The sequence below is a fragment of the Neovison vison genome, chromosome 11 (assembly GCF_020171115.1).
Source record: "Neovison vison isolate M4711 chromosome 11, ASM_NN_V1, whole genome shotgun sequence".
Lineage (NCBI taxonomy): Eukaryota > Metazoa > Chordata > Mammalia > Carnivora > Mustelidae > Neogale > Neogale vison.
Genome location: NC_058101.1, coordinates 72,408,089 through 72,431,230, shown reverse-complemented (window position 1 = coordinate 72,431,230; position 23,142 = coordinate 72,408,089). Strand labels below are relative to the sequence as shown.

Sequence of the window (23,142 nt, the reverse complement as noted above, 5' to 3'; positions counted from 1 at the left end):
CTTTTCCCATACCCACCACTTGAGAATACTCTAAATTCATGCAAATTAAAAATTAATTTATTTACTTAAAGAAACTGACCTCCTTTCTTCTCCAAAGAAAATAAACAAAACCTGTGTTGCAGATGAGGCAGATACTGTGGGTGGACAGCCCAAATGTCATTTCTCCTTTCTTTCCTGCTGGGAAACCCCATCTTTGTTTGGGCCACTCACTCCTCTCAGCCCTATGCTTCCCTCAGACAATCATGGCATCCCCATAGCCCTTGCAAGTGGTTTGTTTAGGTTATCTCAGTGGTAGAGAGAAGAGACTTTCCTTTTCACCCACCAGATGCTGGCTGTGATGTCTGGAACTGCACAGCCATGCTGTGACTGTGAGGTGGGTGGGCCCCTGAGGGTAAGTCTGACAAGCTGAGAATTACAGAGTGGAAAGATAGAAAGGACCTGGCTGAGCTGCTGAATTAACACCTCCAGGGTCACCCAACAGCATCTCATTATATGAGGGTCTTATTACGTGAGGTAATAAGTCTCCTTTATCGCTTAAGCCATACTGAGTTGGGTTTTTATGTGTCTTGAAGCTGGAAGCATTCTGATACTTGAAGTAAAAATTTAGTAGCAAGCTAGATAAATCCATTCATCTTTTTTCTATGTATACTATAAGAAGCGAAGCTCTAATTTCAAAACCATGGTTTCTGGTTTTCACAAAGAAACCAAATTTTAAGAAAAACATATACCAATATACTGTTGTAGAGTTAGCATTATGTTTTTACATAAAAGGCAACAGTTTTCTAAAATCATTTTGGGGCAAAACTTTCTTATTGAACCACCCCAAATGCTGAGCTAAAGTGAAATGTTGAGCACAGGGGTGTCTGGGTGGCTAAGTCGGTTAACCATCTGCCTTCCGCTCTGGTCATGATCCCAGGGTCCTGGGATGGAGCCCCACTCCATATCATCGGGCTCCCTGCTCAGTGGGGAGCCTGCTTCTCCCTCTCATTCTGCTGCGCCCCTGCTGGTGCTTTCTTGCTGTCTCTCTCTCAAATAAATAAGATTTTTAAAAAAGAATAAATGTCAAGCATAGCATAAAATCCTTCTGAATGACTTACCTAATTCTGGATATGGCCACTGAAGTAATTTCAAGTGTAATATGAACCAGCAGGCAGAATAATCTGGAACATTAAAACCTCAAGGCAGACATTTAGTGAGAAGTATATTTGGGACGACCACCGAGACTAAAATACTTTGGTCTCCATCTTCCTCCCCTTACCTTATTCTACCACCCTTGACTCCACACCAAGTTTAATACCCAGAAAGTTGCCTGATCCTTCACTTTTGAGATTTTAGCTTCTCAGACTTACCCAATTTGCATTAGAATTTTAATCTCGTCCCCGTTTCTTCCGCAAGGAGGAAGACTACTAATATTATGGGTCAGTGGGTGAAACTCTGTCTTAAAGATCCAGACACAATGTGTCCCTGTCCGGGTGATGAAGCTGACCAGGGTGAGTCTGGATTTAGTTCTCTTACCTGCTTCCCTTTCCTTCCTTGGGTGGAAGGACGTATGAGCAAAGACTGCTCAACGGAGGGAGGGAAGATAAAGCTGGAGGTCTCACAGCCCACTTCGGTTTGATGCCTAACTGCATCTCCCTTAGTAATGCCCCACTTACCAGAAACCACTGTTTTGGGTCCCTGGGCACAAGGGACCGCTGATACAAAGCACTATTTTTATGTGTGCGTCATTGGCTTTTGTTCTTTAGGAGTGTCATAGTAGTGAGTTTGGGAATGTGAGCTGTGATGTGGGGAGGAACAAGGGATTCCTGGTTTCCTGACCTCAAAGCTGTCCTAAGAGGGCCCAAGTCTACCACAGCTAATAAAATTCCTATTATTTTCCTTAAACCGTGCACTGAAGAGTCCCGTCCTTCAGCGATTTCCCGATCATTTCATCTATATTTAATGCCCTTAATATTAATGTAATTAACTAGACTTTGGGTTGATGTTGAGGATTCTTCTGGATTCGTAGGTGTATGTGAAGTCAAGCTAAATAAATAAACCTCCTAGCCATTCCACACCCCTCCTCTCTTCTCCTCTCTTCTTGTGCTTTGAAAACGGTAAATGGCTGATAACATTCTAAAACAACTCAAAATGAAGGCTGGCTTAGTAATTTAAACACGTAGGTAGGCATGTCATAATGGGGTTCCTAGGTGGTTAAGTGCCCGGCTTAGGCTCAGGTCACGATCTGAGGGTTCTGGAATGGAGCCCCAAGTCAGGTTCCCCTCTCAGCCAGGAGTCTGCTTCTCCTCCTACCTCCTCCCACCCCCGCTCTTGCTCCCTGTCTCTCTCAAATAAATAAATAAATAAATCTTTAAAAAAATATATTAAAAAAAAGAAAAAGAAGAAAGTTACTATCTTTCTGCCCTCAGTGACCAAAGGAAGACAATGAGAGATGATTGTATATTTTGTTTAATACTTGCATTGTTTCTATAGCGCAATTATAGCAATCTTTAAATTTACTTTTCATTACAAATATTTGTCAAGTTTTGTTTCAGAAACATTTTTCCTACTCTCTTGCACATGCACCCAGACACACTACAAAAAAACTCATTCATAACACAGTAAGGGCAAACATTATTCATGTAAACATCTTTCATTAATTTCCCATAATTTAAAAAAATCATAGAATTATAGATATTTGAATAAGGCTCATAGATTTAGTTCAAATTCCACAAAGACCAATCTTTTGTTAACTGTGATGGGGTTAACTTTTGCTCTCAATAAATGATGAAAGCATACCCCTAGGTTCCAATCCTTAAACATACCTCACAACCTAATGAACACGTTTTAGGATAAAAAGAGAACATAGAAAACCCAGGAGGAAAACTTTTGAAGGAGGGAGCTCAGACCATGAACCTAACTTCTTCCATGATAAGCGGGCATCACACATCCCTGTGGTTTCCCAACACAAGAATCAAGGTTAATTACAGTAACCCAAAATATAACCAAGTCGCTATGATAAGATACATTGGCATGTGTGTACATATTGCTAGTAGACACAGTGAAAATTTTGTCATATTTATCATTTCGTATATCCAGGACCAAAGCAGAGGGGGAAAAAAACCACAAAAACAACCCACTCAAGTTGAATACCATTATAAAGGAGTGTTCTAGTAACGTAAGAGTCAGGAGAGTTGGGAGGTATGTCCCAGAGATGTGATTGGTCTTGATAGTAAAACGACTTCTAACAACAGTGTGTAAAGTCACAGACAGAGGAAGCAAGGATTTGCGTTATCCGAGGACGTCTCTCTCTGGATGGAAGTTTGGTGCTTGGGTGCATAGTCTCCCAGAGCCGAGACAGGAAATGGACTGTGCTGAGAAATGGGCCCCTTGCCAGCTGCCCCCTCCTCCTTCCCCTCTGTGAGGTGGAGGCCAGGAGGCGGGGATGGCTGGCAAAACCGTGAAGTTCCATCCTGGGGCTGGAACCCCAACTCCACTGAGGGCAGCCTCCCTGACATGTGTGACTAGGCAGTAAGGGTGGCGGTTGATGGTGGCCAGAAAACCCAGCTCTGAGGTTCACGTGGCCATATCTGGCTTCGGATTCTGCTGCCCTGCAAAGAAATTGTGCTCTGGATAACTGCACCAGTGTCTCTAATGCCTCTAATTCACTCGCAGGCCCTCGGAGGCCAGGAGTGACGTCACTTAAAGGTAGACACACCTCCATGAGCACCTAACTTACACCAGGAAGCGGCTGAGGCACTGGGGAAGCCTACGAGCTCTCTCCATGTCAGGCGCAACCACACAGGGAAGTTGCTGTGAGTCAGAGTTATTTGTAGGCTTTTGATTTTTTAAAAATCAAAATTGATCTGCATTGTATCTCGATAGACTCAGAGGATTCTCACCAAAAATTTTGTAATTTGTTTAAATAGCACTGGAATAATTCGACTTCATTTAAATATATTCATTCTACCATGAAAATATTTCATACAAACATCTATTTACATACAAACACATTAAAATTTGTGAAAAGGGTTTCTTTCCACCCCTGTGGTTGTATGGCTTGAAATAGTTTCATTGCTTTGAATATGTATGCACACATTTGGCAAAATAAAACTATCACAATTTAGTATTTCTTTTTTTAAAATAAAAAAGTGACACCAAGGCTCCAAATTCCTGAAGGGAAAGAGCAAAGAAAAAAAAAACAAAAACAAAAAACCCCACCTATCAAGTACCTCAAGTAGATGTAAATTTAAAGTATTTTGTGAACCTTTGATCTGCGGCAAATAAACATTACACCTATCAGTCTTGCAACATAGTTTTGCTTGTTTTTCTAAAAGAAAAGATGTCTGGATTCTAAATCACTACTCTTAAGACAGAAACTTGAGGCAACGGTTTTTAAAACAAGGCGAAACAGAAAACTCTACCTTCTTGGAAGATCTTAAATGCACTTTGCAATGAGTGATTTAAAATTTTATATATTAAAGGAAAGTTTCTAAAGTGCCACATACTGTCTCACTGAGAAGGCAACCCTTGAATTCACTGTTCACAGTTGACTCCCATCTTAATGGTTACAATTAAACGTTGTCAATGGTGACACTTGCCTCCACGTTGGCCTCTCCAGGCTGTTGGCGATAAGGAAATCCTTTTTCAAGTGGGAAAAACCCCTGGGAGGCAAGTACATTTAACGATATGCCCCAGACAGGTTCAAAGAGGTCTAGAAAAGCGAATTTCCTTCTTCGTTTCTCAGGAAGACCAGGGATGAAGCAGGATAAAACAAGAATAGGTACTACGGAACTCAAGTCTTCCCTGCCTGTTGCCTCTTCGTCTCCTCTTTGCTTTGGATCAGAAATTCAGTCCTCACAGCGATTCTGTCCGGCCGTCCGAATGTCCACGTGGGGACATACTCCTCCAGATTAGTTCCTATTCCTAACTCTAACACAAGAGAATATTTTGTCACAGAGAAGCTGCTAAGGAAAGACCTAGTCATGCAGGGGTGGGGAGGAGACAGCTCTGAGTGAACCTCCTCGAGACCATGGCGTCACGCGCAGGGGCCAGGCGTGTTTTGGGAGAGCATGAGGTTACTTCTTTATTCCCCACCACATGGAATCTTTCGCAGTTCTGCAGTGATCACCGCGCCCATAAAACTGCCAGGTTCGGCTGCTTCCTGACACGTTTCCTTTCACGGTGGATGTAAAGATTCGGTAGAGAAATAAAACAAGGAGAAACCCTTCCTTCCTCACCAGTAAATTCCTTATGGAACCTCACCCCACCGCGACTTCTTCACCCACCTGCGGAACACAGTGAATGGCAAGGCCCCCTCGGGATTCTACTCTGTGACAAAGTCTTCCATTTGGGAGTGGGGGAGGGGCGGGGAGGGGAGCAGGAGCCACAAAGCCGGGCAGAGACAGGAGTGAAGGCACAGAGGTACACACGGAGGGCCGAGCAGGAGAGGAGAGACACTCAAAATGGGGAGGGAGAGGATGGAAAAGAGCAAGAGACCGGGGGAACGGGACATCCAGGCATTCCCACAGGATGGGAAGAGCTGGAACAGGAGAGAGAAGGCCCAGAAGATGCAGGAAGAGAGGAGGGAGACAGACAGACAGGCTCAGCGTGGGTGTGGTGTTTCCTCTGATTTGTCTGAAGGTCACAGACACAATGCTGGGTTTTAAACCCAGTGCTGTCATTCAATACCTAATTTGAAAAATGGATTCGATGGTTAATTACTACTTACGACTCTTCAATCCCTTACATCAAAAGAAAGAAAGGAAAAAAGAAAGATTCCATTTGAGTGGGGAATAATCAGAGTAACCCATGAGGACAGAAATTACACCCGTCCTGCAGCCTCAACAAGAATGCTTATCACCACCAGGAATGAAATCCTTCAAAGCGAAACTGTGTTGGAAGTGTGGCCGGCTCCACCCTGACCTTGCTCGGGGACCTGGCTCTGGACACCCAAATGCCCGGGGCTACTTCAAGCCATCTTTCTCCTGAAGACAGTCGCTCACTTTGGGACGCATTTGAATTAAAGCACCCACCAGAATACAAGTCCCGAGACTGCCCATCGGTCACAGTTTGCAGAACGGTCTCTTTCTACAGAATAGAAGCTATCCTATCCTGGGGCATTATCATCTAAAAACCCTACTTGTGTTCCCCTTGCGGGAGATCCTTCTGGCAGCCCTGACAACTTCTCACGTGGGGAACATCGGCTTACCCCCACCCCAGGCCCCGGAGACCCCTGCTGGCTAGCCGTACACCTTGCACTGGCCATGTGCACTGGCACCACCAGGGGAGGACGGGAGCTCCGGGAAGCCTGGCCCTGCAGAGGACGGAAGGGCCCCTTCCGTCACGGTCTTCAAGGGCTGAACCCCGTGCTCAGGCGCCGCCTGAATGGAGAACTGTGAGCAGCCCTGGGTCAAGCACTTTTGTGGAATTCTTTCTAAGAGCAATGCGTACCGGCCAAGAAACAGCAAAAACTTCCTTCCTGCCCATTTCTTTACTCTTCTCGCTGCCAGCCAGCGACCTCTGCTCGGCCAGAGCTCCCAATCGGCTGTGGCTTGGAAGCTTTTCGCTTTCAAGCCCAGACTGGCTCAGGCAACAGGTGCCTCCAGGGCAGCGGCCGCTCTCCACCACTTCCGGCAGCCTTGTCGAGGCCTCCAAAGACGACACAGCTATCGCCTGGGGGTGAGGGCACTAACTAAAGCCCCAAACTCGCAGAATTCACTCAGAGCCATCCCGGGTCCATTATACACCTAACCAGCTAAACTAAAAAACAGGGGTTCTTGCCTTAATTCTGCAGTTGTGATTACACGTGGCTTGCAAAATGGCTGAAATGCTATTGATATCGTTGCTTTGAAACTATACAGGTGTTACTCTTAATTCACAATGCTTTGAAGCAGGTAAGTGCTTTGAAAATACAACAATGAAGAGTTGTAGCATTAAGGTTTGATTTGCACCTAGTGATCGGTATGTCTCTCCTAACAGTAGCAATTAAAAAAAAAAAACACCTCAGCTTTAGAATTCCACATTAGAATTCTAGGTTGTTGTTTGACTTCTGAATTCAATGCACTGCGCCACAAGCCAGACTGCTCTATGTTATGTACATTTAATGTGTACCCGAGGAGAAGAAATTACTAGCACTATTGAAGAGATTGCAAAATTGCCACAGTTACTGCTTAGAAATACTAATTTCCATCTCTCCTTTCTTAAAGTATATATTACAACTCTCCCATAACTGAATGCGAACGAAGTAAATTCATTTTTCTCACATCTTAAAGCAAAGGTATCTTTGTTTACATGCGAGAGTAATAGTTCTAGAATAATACCCTGGCCCTATGAGCCAGTTCTTTATATTAGGATGTGATAATGAAACAATGATATAGAAAGAACCAGAGAGACCTACGCACTGGCACTGACACGAAATCCATTTGGAAGTTTTTTCTCTTGTAAAAGATATCTAAGATAGAGAAGGGGACTGACGGGTGAAATGACTCAAAAAAGTGGGATTCTTTCGCTGGGGGGGGAAAAAAAACCAAAGCCATTCTATTGCAAGATACAGATCAAAGGTTAAAAGGCAAATTATACTACATTTAGAGAATAAAAATGTAGTAATTCTCTATCCTCCCTACGGCCCGTATGCAAGTGCGAATACACACTTTATGTTGGCCATAGGAAAAAACCTCATGGAAAAACCACAGACTACGAATGACTGAAAAGCCCCCTTTCCCTTTTCCAGTCTAATCATTTGGCATCTCTGAATGTGGTCCAGATTTAGGCTTGAACCACCCAAGAGCATCATGCTGTCTGTGTCAAGTGTGCGACAATACCTCTCAGTAGGACGTTGTTGCAAGGCTAGCTAATTTTAAATCTGGTATGAGTAATACAGTCAAACCTAGTTAGTATGCGAGAAAGTCGTTGCTAACGCGGAGTGAGAGGATGTGATGTCACAGCATGAGCAGTCCCTGGTTGTCCCGTTGTCGGAAAACGTAGTGCATAGATCCAAGTTTCTATTCCAGGTCTCGGAAGCTCAGGGCTCAGCCTTTCACTTCTGCTGGGCGGCCTGGAAGGCCTTCAGCTCCACCTGGTACCACTCCGGGGCTTCAGGCCCGCTCTTGCCCGGGGGGCTGTGGTCGTAGCCGTAGGCCACGGTGAGCTCCTCCTCGGCCTCCACGGCTCGGAGCGTGCGGATGCATTTGATGGGCCCGAAACGGGGGTGGACGAACCTGGACATCAAGATGCACACGGTCATTCCTGGGGCAGATCGGGAGCTTAGAAGCAAAGCCTGCGGGGGGTTGCGGGGTGGTGAGGGGGCAGGAATCGCCCAGGAGCTCTCCCCTGGCCACCCCGGGTAGGTTCGCAAGCGTGGCCAGCAGCAGCTTCGTCTTCCTGCTGCTAGACACGCTATGCCGCTAGACCTGCTGACTCAGTGTCTGCATTCTAACAACTCTCCCAGGTGATTCACACGCACGTTCAAGTTTAAAAAGCACGGCTCCATCTTCCTCTTTGAGCATATCTGGCACTCTATTTATAAACCAACAACACGGGCAACAACAAAAAACCTGGACTTAACAAGAAATTGGATGTAGCCCGGCCAGGAGGCGTTTCGGTCCCCCTGGCCGGTGGTGGCCTCAGGTTACTGGCGGCGCCTTGTGGACAAGGCTTCACTTGGGCACTGTGCGAGGTGTAAGGAAGGGCCCCGTGGGCTTTCCTGTGGCGAAAAACTGGATTCCACCCTGTACAGACAGAGGAAGTATTATTTTCTAGCACCAAAGTAGATGAAAACTTCTTTCCAGGAGCGAAGCCTAGACCTCTCTGCCAACCTGCTTTCTAACTATTTCCCCATGAAGCATCTTGTGAAGGGAGCATCTTGGAACCCGAGGCAGGGCTAACGCTCCCCACTGTGTTCCTATGCCAGAGGCTCCCAATCTGGTTCACCCCTCCAGCCCCTTTAGGAGATGAGGACACAGGTAAGGAATAGATTTAGCTCACCTAACAGCTTCTGAAACCCAGAAGGGAAATACGTAAGACATGGCCAGAAAAGAAATTCACTTTATCTTTATATGCATCTGGTCAAATCAGTCTCATTCATTTATAGTCACATTTTGAGCAAAGGATATTGAGACGCCACAGGAAGAAGCTTCCAGGCCCTAGGTGAGATCGGCACACAGGGCGTGACAGGAAGTACCTGGCTGGTTCCCTCTATGGGTGGTGGGGAAAGAGTGTGCCTGTGGTTTAGGAACACCTTCTATGTGGAAGACGAAGGAACAAGCTCACCCCCCACTCCAAGAGGCCTCCATGTCCACCCCCCTTGGGTGTCATCTTTCCTGGAAAGCACACTTGACCTGGGGTCAGAGACCTTGGCCTGAGTCCCGGTTCCGCACATTATTCCTGCCCCCTCTCAGAAAGCCCACTTCTGTATCTCTGACTCACCTTCCTCATCTACAGATTCACTAATACTAGCAATCCTAATGGTGTAAGAGTTGTCAGGGTGGCAAAACAGGGTTCCCTATACGCAGCACCTCACAGGGGCCGGGCACAAAGTGAGCTGCTGCCAGGGACAGGGTGAGCACGTCACTGTGTGTGTGCGCACAGGTGCAGAATTCTCATACTGTGCTCATCACAGACACCCCTGCACCAGGGATCCGGGAAGTCCTTATTAAAACTTGGGGCACCCAGGTGGCTCAGTTGGTTGGACATCTGGCTCTTGGTTTTGGCTCATATCATGAGATCTCGGGGACCTGGGATCGCGCCCCATATGGGGCTCCCCGCACAGCGGAGGGACTGCTTGTCTCTCCCTCTTTCCCAGCTCGTGCTCTCTCTTTCCAATAAATAAATATATCTTTAAAGAAATAATACAATCATGGGGTGCCTGGGTGGCTCAGTGGGTTAAGCCTCTGCCTTTGGCTCAGGTCATGATCCCAGGTCTCTGCTCAGCAGGGAGCCTGCTTCCCTTCCTCTCTCTCTCTGCCTGCCTCTCTGCCTACTTGGAATCTCTGTCTGTCAAATAAATAAACTCTTCAAAAAAATAATAATACAATCACAACTCTGTCTCTAAATTAAAATATTGCATTAAAAAATAATATCCTTGAAGCGGAGCTCCAGCTAAACTTCTTGCGCACTGACAGAATTCCATGAGAAGCCCAAGACTTCTGGTATAATCCTCTTTTACTTTCATTTTTCCGCTTACTATCATTTTCAGAGGGTAGAAAAAGGACAGACTGAAAAGAAGGCACTCCATTTCAGGTGCCGATTCTCCCAGGCGGCACGGGGGCACAGTGCTTAGGGACACTTAGTCGCTGTGGCTGGGAGCTCCGCGGTTCCGGTCTGTGATCGGGGGCAGGGAGGACAGGACCAGAGGCTGCCCCGCGGAGATCCTGGGAGGCCTGAGTGAGAGAACTCAGGAGAAGCCATTAGTCAGACACAGGCCTAAAGGTCCCAGTGCATGCCAGGAGCACGATGAGGGGTCAAAGCAAACCTCTGCCCCCCAGTGCTTTGGGCCCTTGTGACATATCACCGCTATGGACGATGAGGGCAGTAGTTCGTGTCTGCTTGTCCATTGGATTTTGTAGCAGACTACTGCTCATACCGGGATATCATTTTGCCGATGTTAAAGTGTGCAGAATGATACCAATAATTCGAGAAGCAAATGAATGTCATGGATCAGTATCTGATTTTTATATTTTGCTTTTCAGGGAGTCTTCTCACTACCCCATATAACCAACTGTTTGCAATGGGCTGGAAGGAAATAACCCCGAGGAGCCTGGGGACCTGATTTTGCACAACTGATTCCCTCCCTTGCTCCCACGCATCCTTCTTTTTGGTGAGAAAAACCATGTCCTTGCAGCAAAATCACAGAACTCGTTTGTTTTAAAAGAGTAGTTTTTAAGTAGCATGTATTACTGTTAGTTACCACCGTTTTAAAAGACCATTGGGAAGCTGTGTGCAAGCCTGGAACGATGCTTTGACCTAATTCACACTGGGCACAAAAGCCTTGGATTTAATAACAGTGTCAGTTTCATTTCACATGACACATGTCCTTTGCCATCTCTACCTGCCCTTTCGATAGAAGTCGGAGCTGCAGTACTCGGCGCTGGCTGCCAAGGAGAGCAAGGCACTGCCAGGACCATTTCCAAGCCACCTCAGGGATGCGAGGAGGGACATTCAAATCCTGGCAATTTTCCTACAGATTAAATGCACATGATTGGATCATGCTCCTGTTAACAAGCAAGAGACGGTTGGGGGTGGGGGGACTGTGAGCTTATAACTGAGCAGAAAAGGTGGCAACACAGCCACCTGGCTCCCAGGGAAACAGGCATTTTCTGGCCAAGCTAAGGGGATCAATGACAATGGTCCAAGGAATGCCAACTGTACTCTTCAAGGAATAGTCAGGGATGCTTGACTTTGGAAGAAGAACATTCAGGGGGCATAGGAAAGCTCCTGAAATATTTGTAGGGCTACTATGTCGAAGAGAGACTGGGGTAGTGCATAGGGAGATATTTAGGGCAAAGGGCTAGATGTCACAGGGAAACCCATTTGGGCTTTAAAAAGAACATTTTAATCATCAGAGCCTGAGAGCTAATTTCATAATATCTATGTCAGTCTTTCCAGATAGCTGCCTTCGTGGATAACAGTAACCTCCCCATCAGTGGAGGTCTACAAGAGGTCAGTGAGCCACTGGAAGGGGAGGCTCAAATTCTGAGAGGTAGGACTATTTGACTTTTTAAAAGTCTTCGAAAGACAGCTTTGTTGAGATGCAACTCAACAAATGTATACCCTAAAATTCACCCACATGAAGCATACAATTCAGGGGGTTTCAGGTGGACAACCATCACATTATCTAATTTTAGTACACTGAGCTACCCTCAAAAGAAACCCCATGCTCATTGGCCATCAGCTCCATTTCCCTCCACTACCCCACCCCCAGCCCAGGGCAACCACTGATCAGTATTCTGTCTCTAAGAATTTCGCTGTAACAGGCAAGTCATCTCACTAGACTCACCCACTATGGGGTCTTATGTGACTGGCTTCTCGCACTTAGCACAGTGCAAGGCCCATCCACACTGTAACATGCCTCAGTATTTTTTTCCTCTTTATTGTCAAGTCATGGGGACTCTGATTTAATCAGTCTTTTCCAACACCAAGAACTTGTGCTCTAGGCTTAGCATTTTCTTTTCTTCTTTCCTTTCACAAACATCAAAAAGTTCCCGAGTCTCCACAGTGCAGAATAATTTTAATGTTTCTAATCTTTCAAATAACACTATCTTTAATTTTCCAGAGTGAGACCACCTAAGGACAAAAAAGCATCCATGAACAGCAGCCAGGAAGTGTGGTTTCCAGAGCGCTTCCAAGCGCTTTCCTCCTTCCAAGCGCTTTGCCATCTCAGAGCCTACCAAGGTCAGGGAAGAGGTTGTTTAAATTCGGAGTGTCAAGTCCCAACCTCGAGGCCTCTGGGGGAGGAGCCTCAGGAGCCCGGAGGGAGTGGCCTTCCCCGTGACACGCCCCTGCCCGGTTGCATGGCCCCTTTAGAGTGGGCCCGGACCCACCCTGGCACTCACTGTCATACTCACATATCATAGATGCAGTTTGGAGTGAAGGAGTGATTGGCCTTGTGTCCCAAGGAGGCACAGTACTTGGACACGTGGTTGTAGGGCTCAGGCACATCAATGACCGTTTCTTCGTCCAGGGAGAGGGTATTCCCATTAAGGGCCCAGTCTCTGCTGTCCACCTGCAGGAAACAAGAAAGCGAACGTTAGAGAGGGCCTTTCTCCCCCAATCTCAGAGCACATCAGCAACATTCACTCACTCCCCCTTACGTTGTGTGGTGTGAGCACCATATGCGTGAGAAGAACCCAAGGCGCCCCTCCCCATCGACGGTGCACGAACCGTCTGCGGGCAGCTCAACTTACTCCCTACTTACCTTTCCTCCTCTTAGGTGAAAAAAAGGACCTAAAAAGTCCCTGACAAAGACACGCAAAAATATAACCAGATGTCCCTAGGCGGTTTTTTTCTTCACTGCAGGCTACGACCTGTTACCTCTAAAGCCCTCCAGCACCAAACTCAAGTTTTTACACATCCAGTTGTTTCTTCAATAGCCCAAAGTGGAGTTTTAGCCACTTTGTTGGGACTCTTGCTGGGACACGTGACCCCATGTCTGCTAGCAGATTAGACCCAGCCCAGCGCCACAAAGCCCCCAGACTGTCTCGTCCTTCAGAGCTCTGTGGCCCAGAGACTCCTCACCCTACATCACCTAGACACGTCAGCCCCCTCTCCAGCCTGCTCTTTCCTGGGAGTCCTTTGCCCCTCTCCTGCTCCAGACAGTGGCCCCTGGGCCACAAGCTGCTGGACCATCTCAGGCTGGGAGAGCCTCCCCTCTCTCACCTCCCTGTTCAAGCCCTGCCCTGTGTCAGGGAAGCCTGCTGTGTGTGACTGCCTCCTGTGGTGGGATCTAGGCTCTGACCAATCCCCAGGTTCCCGGAAGCCCTACGGTGAAGAAGGCGAGGCAAAAGAAACACACAAGGAAGAACATCATTTGGAACCGGAACCATGAGGAATGCAAAACTGTGCTTCAAGCAGAGTCCCTCACCTTTGTGACAAGTGGGGATCCATAGGGACAGTGTCCCCAACTCCCAGTGTGTGCTCTCATCTACAATAGCACTCACTCTCTGCAGGCACCAACAGATTCAAGCCACTGCCCCACTCCAACCAATAGCCCAGCATCTGCTGATGTCAGCACAGCAGGGGTTTTTTGGGAGCAAATAGGATTATGTTAAACATTTAAAAAAATATTATTTTAGAGAGCGCATGCGGAGCAGCAGAGGGAGAGGGACAAGCAGACCCCTGCTGAACAGGGAGCCCCACATGGGGCTCAATCCTACAACCCTGAGATCATGACCTGAGCTGAAACCAAGAGTCGGAGGTTTAACTGACTGAGCCACCAGGAGCCCCTAGGATCACATTTTTATACAGAACTGTTGACTCTCAGAAGTGTACTGCCTCTCTTGCCCCTAAATCACAATTACGCTATTATTTGTATCTGATTTTCATTCAATAAATACTTACTGATTGCCTCTCATATGTCAGGCACTATTTTAGGTGTAGGGGATACAGCAGAGATGAAAGTGAAAAAAATCTTCACAGATCTTAATATTCCAGCCCTGTCATATGATACTGATATATGGTACTTGGTATCATCTACATTTTTTTTTTTTTTAGATTTTATTTATTTGACAGCGATCACAAGTAGGCATAGAAGCAGGCAGAGAGTGAGAGGGAAGCAGGCTCCCTGCAGAGCAGAGAGCCTGATGCAGGGCTTGAGATCATGACCTGAGCCAAAGGCAGAGGCTTAACCCACTGAGCCACCCAGGTACCCCGGTACCATCTACCTTATGTTGCCATTAGTTGTGTATTTCTCTTATCTCCCCAACAGAATCTAAAGATTTGTTTATTACTTTGGAGCGAAAGGGAGGAAGAGCAGAGGGCAAGGGAGGGAGACTCTCCAGCAGACTCCCCACTGAGCTCGGAGCCTGATGCAGGGCTATGTCCCATGACCCTGACAACCCCGAGCTGAAACCAAGAGTCTAGCTGGCTGCACTACCCCGGCACCCCTCCCCGACAGGATCTCAATTTCTTGGAAGGCAAGGAGGGGGCCCCATTCGTGTCCACGGCACAGCATAGTGAGTCTCGCCGGGAGACAGATTCTGCTATTTGCCAGCCCGCTTGCACTCTGCTGGTTACTGTACTTGTGACCTCGGACAAAGAGCTCACCCCGCTTCCTGGACCAGCAGCGCGGCAGACCCAGAGGTCTGGCCATCACCAGGGGGTACTACTGTATTGTGTGCCAGACCATGGCTCAGTCTGAGGGCCTCTTTGTACAATGGCTGTGAACGGGCAAAAACTTGATTATTTCACGGCATTTCCCCTGTAGTATTCCACAGCAGTAAGTGAAAAGGGGAAGTACATGAATGAGGGATATGAGCAATAAGTCCACGTCCCATTTGTTTAATGCAAGTGGGACCAGAAGGAGACTACAAGCCGTCTCAAGCAGCCGACTTTTTGCCCTTGAGTGGACATGTAAGGCAGTTTATTGTGACGCGAAGAAGCAAAAACAAAAACATCTCAGAATTCTGGAAAATACAGCAAAGATTGTATTTTAAAAGCAAGAGGTGAGGGGCGCCTTGGTGGCTCAGTGGGTTAAGCCTCTGCCTTCGGCTCAGGTCATGATCTCAGGGTCCTGGGATCGAGCCCTGCATCGGGCGCTCTGCTCAGCAGGGAACATGCTTCCCCCTCTCTCCGCCTCTCTGCCTACTTGTGGTCTCTGTCTAAATAAATAAAATCTTTAAAAAAAAATAAAAGCAAGAGGTGATTATTCTTATTTTCGGCTTTTTGGGCAATAGACTCTTTCCTGCCTGGATACAGGTTACTGTATAACTTTTGCAAATACAGAAGTAGGGGGCCTTCTTATAAAGCCCTCTATGCAAGATCATAAATTAATTACTGATAGAATCCAACTGGATCTCAATTTTTCAGACCCTGGGTGTAGTACAGTACAAAGCAATTGCTGTCTTCTTGATGGGCGCCATCCCACTTTCTAGAAAATAGCTGTGAAACTTAAAAGAGACCCCAGAGAGTTCCCGTGTCCCTCCTGCCGTATGAGGCTGCAGTGAGGAGAGAGCCATTCGTGAACCAGGAAGTGGTTTCTGACCAGACACCACATCTGCAGACACACTGATCTTGATGTCCAGCCTCCAGAACTGTGAGAAATAAATTTCTGTTGTTTACAAGCCACCCAGTGTATGGTATTTTAAAAAAAAAAAAGAGATTTTATTTATTTATTTGAGAGAGAGGCGGACTGAGAGAGAGAGAGAGAGTATGCAGGGGGAGCAGCAGGTAGAGGGAGAAGGAGAAGCAGATTCCCCCTTGCCCTCCGGCAGGAAGCCTGACGTGGGTCTCGATCGTGGGACCCTGGGATCATGACCTGAGCTGAAGGCAGGCGCTCAACCAACTGAGCCACCCAGGCACCCCAGTGTGTGCTATTTTTGCTATAGCAAAGACAACTGCTGTAGACAATATCTCATCAATTTTACAAAAAAAGACTGTGTATTCCTTCATACTTCTAGCAAATACTAAAAGGGGCTAACAGGAAAATTAAGGGTGTTTGAAACCAAGCCCTATAACCAATCAAGTTGATTCTCCACTTCGACCCCACTCACCTCTTGGTGTGTAATCCGGACTCCATTATAAAAAGACATAACAGTGTTAGGTCCCACCGCTACCTTTGAAAACAGTCCTTCTCCAGCACTGGAAATGAGCGATTCAGCAACATAAACCCTAAATAGAAAAAAGGGCCAAATCACGGTCCTTTTCATTTGATATGTCACTATATCAATCACCAAAATATCAGTATCGCTAATGAATCTGAAGCATCGGTTCACAGAAATCCAGTGAGGAAGGGAGGGAGGGAGCATGAGACGTTAAACCACAGTATTTGGCACTGGAAACTGAAGAACTCGTACTCCTGTATCTTTAAGAGTGTGTTTAAAATCCTCTCTCCAATATGGGTATTATTCTACACAGCCGGCCCTTGAAAAACACGGGTGTGAGCTGCAGGCCACTTACATGCGGATTACTTACAGTACTGAAAATGTCTTGTCTTGTTTCCTTATGACTTTTCTTTTTTTTTTTTTTTTTAAGGTTTTATTTTTAAGTAATCTCTCCACCACATGGGGTTCCAACTCACAACCCCAAGATTAAGGGCTGCATGCTCTGCTGACTGAGCTGGACAGACACACCTCCCCCCTTATGATATTCTTAATATTTTCTTTTGTCTCTCTGACTTTACGGTGTATAACACGTATCACATACAAAATACATGCAACTCAACTGTTTATGATATCGGCAAGCCTTCCAGTCAACAGCAGGCTCTTGGTAGCTAAGTATTTGGGGACTCCAAAGTTACACGTGCATTTTCAACTGCACAGGGGAGGGGCAGGGGATGGTGCCCCAACCCCTGTGTTGTTCAAGGTCTCACTGTATTCAGAAAGTGCTTGATATAAGGTTTGTTTTTTTTTTAACTTACATTTTTAGGGACTGAGTATTTTTACTGTCTTCCTGGATAAGTAAACCATTTCCAAAGTAATTAAAGCTGTACTCAATTTTGCCAATGCCAAACAGGAGGGAAAGACTGTTTCAACTTAGCCCCAAGATGAATCTTTCACACGAAAGTTAATAAAACATATCCAATAAGCACTTTCCAACAGAAGAGTTTATCACGGGTCTAGCAACTATAGCCCCAGACCCACATATGGCAGCTGCGCCTTTTTGTAAATGAAGTTTCATGGAACACAGCCACCCCTATTTAGTTAGTGTTGTCTGTTGCTGCTTTGGGGAGACAGAAGCGGAGCCGAGCAGTTGCAACAGAGACCCACAAAGCCTCAAATATAGGAAGTGTGGCTCTGTACAGAAGGAGCCTGCAAATCCCTGGATTCACAGGAAGACAGCGCTCATGACTACTGAACCACATTTAATAGGAGAGTACGTGTGTGCCTCGTCAACAGCTACATTAGTTCTCTGGGCGCTGGGCTATAATCACTTTGGTGGAACTGGTCATCCCTAATTTGTGTTACATGGATTGTCTGCTTCTCTTGTGGACTACAGGGGACTGCATTATTGTTTCGGACTCTTTCCTCCTTCCCTATGGTAGAATTATACGTCCCGGTACTTTGCTGCTAGACCTTGCGGTGCTCCTTTGGAGTGGGGAGACGATGTATCCTTGCCTGGATCCCTCTGGCCTTGGCCGTAGGATCTACTTTGCTACTTGAACATGGGCAGGAGGACTACATGCCAGGACTCAGGTGGTAAGACGCATGGTGAATTTCTGCCAGCTTCCTTGAGTTTCTATTCATCTCCAAGGGCAGAAGATGCCCCAGGGGGGCTGTTGCTCCTTTAGCTGGAGTCTTGGAACACAGACGTGTGAAACAGACCTGAACCCAACTTGAAATCTGGAGTCTAGCCTTGTTGAGCTGAGCCAAGAGGAGTCAAGTTGAGCCCAGTCAGAAGGAGCCGAAGCTCAGCTAACCTATAGAACCGTGAGTGTAAAATAAAATGTGCGCATTCATAAACCACTGTGAGTTTTGAGGGCATCCTTATATATCCTCATCACGACGACAGTAACAAAAAGGACCGACACACAGGATGGTTGTGCTACTGTGTTTTAGGGCTAACAAGAGCTCAAACCTTTCCCTTTGTAAACGGACCAGGGCTCTGTATCAAGAAAGAGGCCATTCATTCATTGTGACTTTGTGGTGTGAGCCCTGTCAGTTCGACCAGGGAAGAGGCCCATTTTTCAGATGGGAACAGGACAGGACGTGAATGAAGTCACGCTTTGTAAGCCATGCTTACGAAGAGCAAGGCAAAGAGAGAACTATCTGCTGAGGGCTCTCTTCCTCATGAACAGGCCAGTTGCTGGAGGTAAGAATCTTGGGCTGAGTACTAGGGAAAGCCACACCCACAACGGCCAGCTGGAGTTTAGAGAAGATGGAATGGAGCGGGACTTGACGCTTGAGGAGTAAGCTTATCGAATCAGAAGCCCGTCATTTGTAAGCTGGAAGCTTGTTAGGTTTCTTTTTTTTTGTTTTTGTTTTGTTTTTTTTTTACATGATTGAGTTTTAATTTACCGCCATTGCCTTCCACTGGAAGAATGAGTTACACAGGTAGAGCCAAGGGCCAGGAATTCTTCGCTTGTTAGGTTTCTTATAGTCTTTCCTTCACTGCTGTTCTCCCTTCATAAATCAAGAAATTGTCTAGCGTTCAAGATCCCCTGTGGCTGGGCTGAGCAAAGGAGGCATTCTGGTTCCTGCCCAGGTCAGAGGTTTAAGGAGTCTGAAATGCTCCCCTAGAGGCCAGCATGTGGCTGCAGCATCAACTGTACCACGGCCCCAAGAAAGGGGACATCAGGCCTAGAGGGCTCTCTAGACGTAGATGTTTCCTCTGGGACTGACCCACGGCTGTTCCGTGCTTTCTGGGTGGAGAAACTCTCTCACAGGATTCCATATAAGCATAAAAACACTCTTCCTTGGACTCTATGAATATTTTCTTCTGCTCAGAGGGCTACAAAGGAGGGTTGGTTCCCACCACGAGGGTTATTTAACTTCCTGTAAACAATGCCGTTCAAACCACAAGGAAAAAAGTTACCTCTCTGATTCATATGGATCTGGAAGAAGAGCACGGGTAGAAATGCAGGATGACGTCGATTTGTCAAAGTGGTACACCGAACCTGAAAAGCAAGTGAAAATCTCAATCTAGAGATTACCAAGTTAGGGAAGAGCTTTCAAAGCAGGAGTTAAATAACGAAAACTGTTATTCAAGTTACACCGACTAGGATAAACTCTTCAATATAAACGCACGGTCTTGAGATTTGCATTTGAGTTTATTTTTAGGTCTTAGTGAACAGCCCTCAGACTTATCTCTTAAAATCCCATTTTTGGCCTTTAAATTTTCTTTCTTCACATGGTTTACAAAGTGCTTATGCAATTAAACATTTTTTTAAATTTTTTATATATTTATTTGACAGAGAGAGAGATCACAAGTGGGCAGAGAGGCAGGCAGACAGAAGGGAGAAGCAGGCCCCCTACCAGGCAGAGAGCCCGATGTGGGGCTCGATCCCAGGACCCTGAGATCATGGCCCGAGCTGAAGGCAGAGGCCCAACCCACTGAGCCACCCAGGCGCCCCACGATTAAAAATTTTTAATCAAGAACCTGCTTTGTCATGAAATTTTGAGACCTCTCTGGTCAGATCGGGTTGGATGATGGTTTTGGAGTTTTCTTTGGTTTTCTTCCTACTAGACACCCTTCTGTAGACTCCAACCACCCAGCCCTGGCAATTGTCCCCTTCACTAAAAATAAACATTCACCTCCCCAGAATTAAGAACAGAACTGCTTTTGATAAGGCAAAAACAAAGTCTTCTTATTTCTATAAAGGTAGTTCAGAAGCCAATCAGTAATTTATTCCAGAAACTAAGGCACACAACAGTTCTAGAATTAACACTGGTTCTCTGCAAAGGATTAGCCTCCGAGAATCTTCCCAGAGCACAATGAAGATATCCGTGCTCTAATCCCTCCTAAGAAACACATTTTAGAACCAAAGGTTTACTCCTTTTAGGCACTAAGGCATCACGAATCATCCCATTAAGCAACTCCTCCGAAGTTACCAGGTCCCTCTTCTGGTTTTTGTTTGTTTGTTTGTTTGTTTGGTACAATCACAAAACCCAAATCAATGCCTCAAACTAAAAGTTGAAAAAGCGAGCCAGATCAGGGGCACCTGGGTGGCTCAGTGGGTTAAGCCTCTGCCTTCGTTTCAAGTCATGATCTCAGGGTCCTGGGATTGAGCCCTGCATCGGGCTCTCTGCTCAATGGGGAGCCTGCTTTTCCTTCCTCTCTCTGCCTGCTGCTGTGCCTACTTGTGATCTCTCTCTCTCTGTCAAACAAATAAATAAAATCTTAAAACAAAACAAAACAAAAAAAGCAATCCAGATCAGTCAGTGTCTAGCTAGGAAACAGACAATTTGCATATTTCGAAGAGAGGATTTCACTCAGGGAATTGGTTCTACGGAGCACAGAGGAATTGAGAAGCCAAAAGCACCAGTGAGGAACCCAGAAACTGGCAGGAGCTTGCAGCCAGGTAACCCTAAGCTGGAGGGACAAAGGTGGAGGTGGTGTGCCTGGTTCTGGAGAGCTGGGGTATACCTGGCCAAGGAAGCTGGGATGTTGGGGGGAACCTTCCTGGTGGCACATGGAATCAGGAGACAGGCCCCTGCTTGGAGACCCTGCTGGACACAGAGACAGCTTCTCCCTGATGCCTTCCCTCTCCGTGCCCCTGGCCAGTGCCTCCTTGTGGCCAAACCCAGACAGAAGCTAACGCATAAGAGTCTAGGAAATGTGGCCTGCAAGGGGCAGAAGCCCCCCGCCATAAAAGCAGGGCAGCAGAAGGCTGAGAAATGCATTGGGGGCCAACTGGTAACGGACCAACGCACAATCCATTAAAGGAAGTCAGTGACAAAAGAAACAACCCATATTTTTAAATGAAACTTTTCTGTGAAATACTTGTTCTATTGTGCAGAAAATCTCTGAACTCCCCCTTCCCTTCCTTAAACTAAAGCTGAGGTCCATGTGCCAGCTATACGGAAAGCCCCACGTTAGGGATGGGGCAGAGGCAAACGGGAAAAGCATCCCCAGCTGCTTTCAAGGGGCTGATGCTGTCTTTTCCAACACACCCTGTCCCTTCCTGTTTTTCTGCCACTGGCCAATGCTCCGGGCCAATGGAGCATACCCTTTACGTTTCCTCTTCTCCTCTGTAATTTACACCACACCCTTTGCCCAGAATCCATTCATTCCCTTGACCGACATTAATTCTAAGGGGCAAGCCAAGCCTTAGGACGGCACAGGAATTACCAGAGAAAGGAGTTCCTTTGTGGAAAAGGTAAAGAGATGAGGCAAGAAGAAAACCCAGTGTGAGCCCACCACGACCAGTTCTCAGGAAAATAACTCTCTGAGATTATCACCCTCACTTTCCAAAATCTGTTGCTTACTCACACCAAGAGGAATGCAAAGAGAACAATAACTTCTCTTATGCTGTTGTATACTTGGTGCCAATAGCTGTGTTTTATAATGAAGAAACAGATTCCAAAGGGATACATAACTTGCCCAAGACCTTACTATGGTAAATGTTAACACTGAAACCCAAACCAGGTGACTCTCAAATTCACGGCTCTTACTGCTAAAACACGCTACCACTTGTGAAGTTTTAAAATGGGCATCACCCATTGGGATCCTCCCCTGGCCCAGAGCCCCTCACTTCTAAACACGGTAGCACTGTTTCCGTTCAGAACTCATGTGAAGAGCACAGAGAGTAGAATTTGAAGTGTGAAGATTACTGTTCCACTTTTTAAAAAAATCTTTTCATTTTGGAAGGCTTTTAAACTTATAGAGAAGTTGAAAAGATAGTACAGGGCACCCCAATACTCCTCACAGTTTCTTATAATGGTAACTCCTTAAGTTACATGGTATGTTTGTCCAAATTAAGAAACCAACATAGCTATGTTACTATTAACTAAGCTTCAGACTTTTTTCGGATTTTACCAGTTTTTCCACTAATGCCTTCTTTCCGTTCCAGGATCCAATCCAAAATCCCTCACTGCATTTAGGCTGCCTCAATTTTTAACTTCAAAAAAACAAAACCCGAGACATTTAAAACAACCAAGTTGGACCTAAGTGTAAATGCTAGATTTCCTATTTTTGGACATTCTCCTCTGGAGATTCTCCTTTGGATCACAAAGAGCTAAATATTATTTAGAACGATTAATGCATACATTTATTCTCTTCTCTCCTTCTTTTCTCCGTATAACCTAACTTAGGATTAGACACACAGGCTTATCTTGCTTTCAAGGAATCAGACCAATTTAAACAGATTTTGTTTGTTATGCTACCCAAAATACAAAATCCTGGTTTTTCTCCTTGTTTTTTCTCTCCCAGACTTTCTACAGTAAATAATTTTATACTCAGAAAAAAAATGCTTAGTATACCATACAGTATTTCTAAAAGGAAATAGGATTTTTTTCTAATATGGATTCCACCAGACTCACTCGTGTATCCATCATGTGCCCCGTGGAGATACTAGGCTCTGAAGGAGGCAGGGGATACCAACATGGATTTATCTTTCCCAATCAGGGTGAATCAGTTTTATAATTTGTAACAACCCAGAGATTTATCTAATTTGATTCTTTAATATCATTAAGCTGTATTTCAGTTTTTTCTGAGATCTAACCTTTTGAAATTCACCAAATTTTTGCTATCATCTCTTGCTTCTTCCCGGTCTCAGAATTATATAGCTATGCCTTTATCCTGACTTTTTAGCACCTGCTACTGAAAGGCATGGCATCTATTTCCCCATCTCATTGATATTTGGCTTGGCTGTGTGATCTGCTTTGTGTAGTGAAACGTAGGTGAACGTGACATGGTGTCCATTTCAAGCTAAGCTTTCAGAAGCAGCACAGGTGTCTACTCATGCACTGGCTTCCTGGGACCCACCTGGGAAAATCTTGACCCAGGTCACCAAAGTCCCTTCAGACTGGGCCCCCAAATTAAGATGTATAAGGCATAATAAGATAAGAAGCC

The 23,142-nt window shown here is 46.0% G+C and overlaps 1 protein-coding gene across 1 annotated transcript in view; it reads right to left on the bottom strand.

Annotated features, from left to right (window-relative positions):
* Nucleotides 1-2,432: 2,432 nt before the first annotated feature.
* Nucleotides 2,433-23,142, bottom strand: part of SETD7 (SET domain containing 7, histone lysine methyltransferase) — a 45,563-nt gene continuing 24,853 nt past the window's right edge. The window contains exons 5-8 of the mRNA XM_044268055.1: nucleotides 19,165-19,246; nucleotides 16,185-16,302; nucleotides 12,543-12,700; nucleotides 2,433-8,198 (exon numbers count right to left, since the gene is read on the bottom strand). Coding sequence (XP_044123990.1) covers nucleotides 8,018-8,198; nucleotides 12,543-12,700; nucleotides 16,185-16,302; nucleotides 19,165-19,246 — 539 coding nt within the window. The 3' untranslated portion in view covers nucleotides 2,433-8,017. The remainder of the gene's footprint in view (nucleotides 8,199-12,542; nucleotides 12,701-16,184; nucleotides 16,303-19,164; nucleotides 19,247-23,142) is intronic.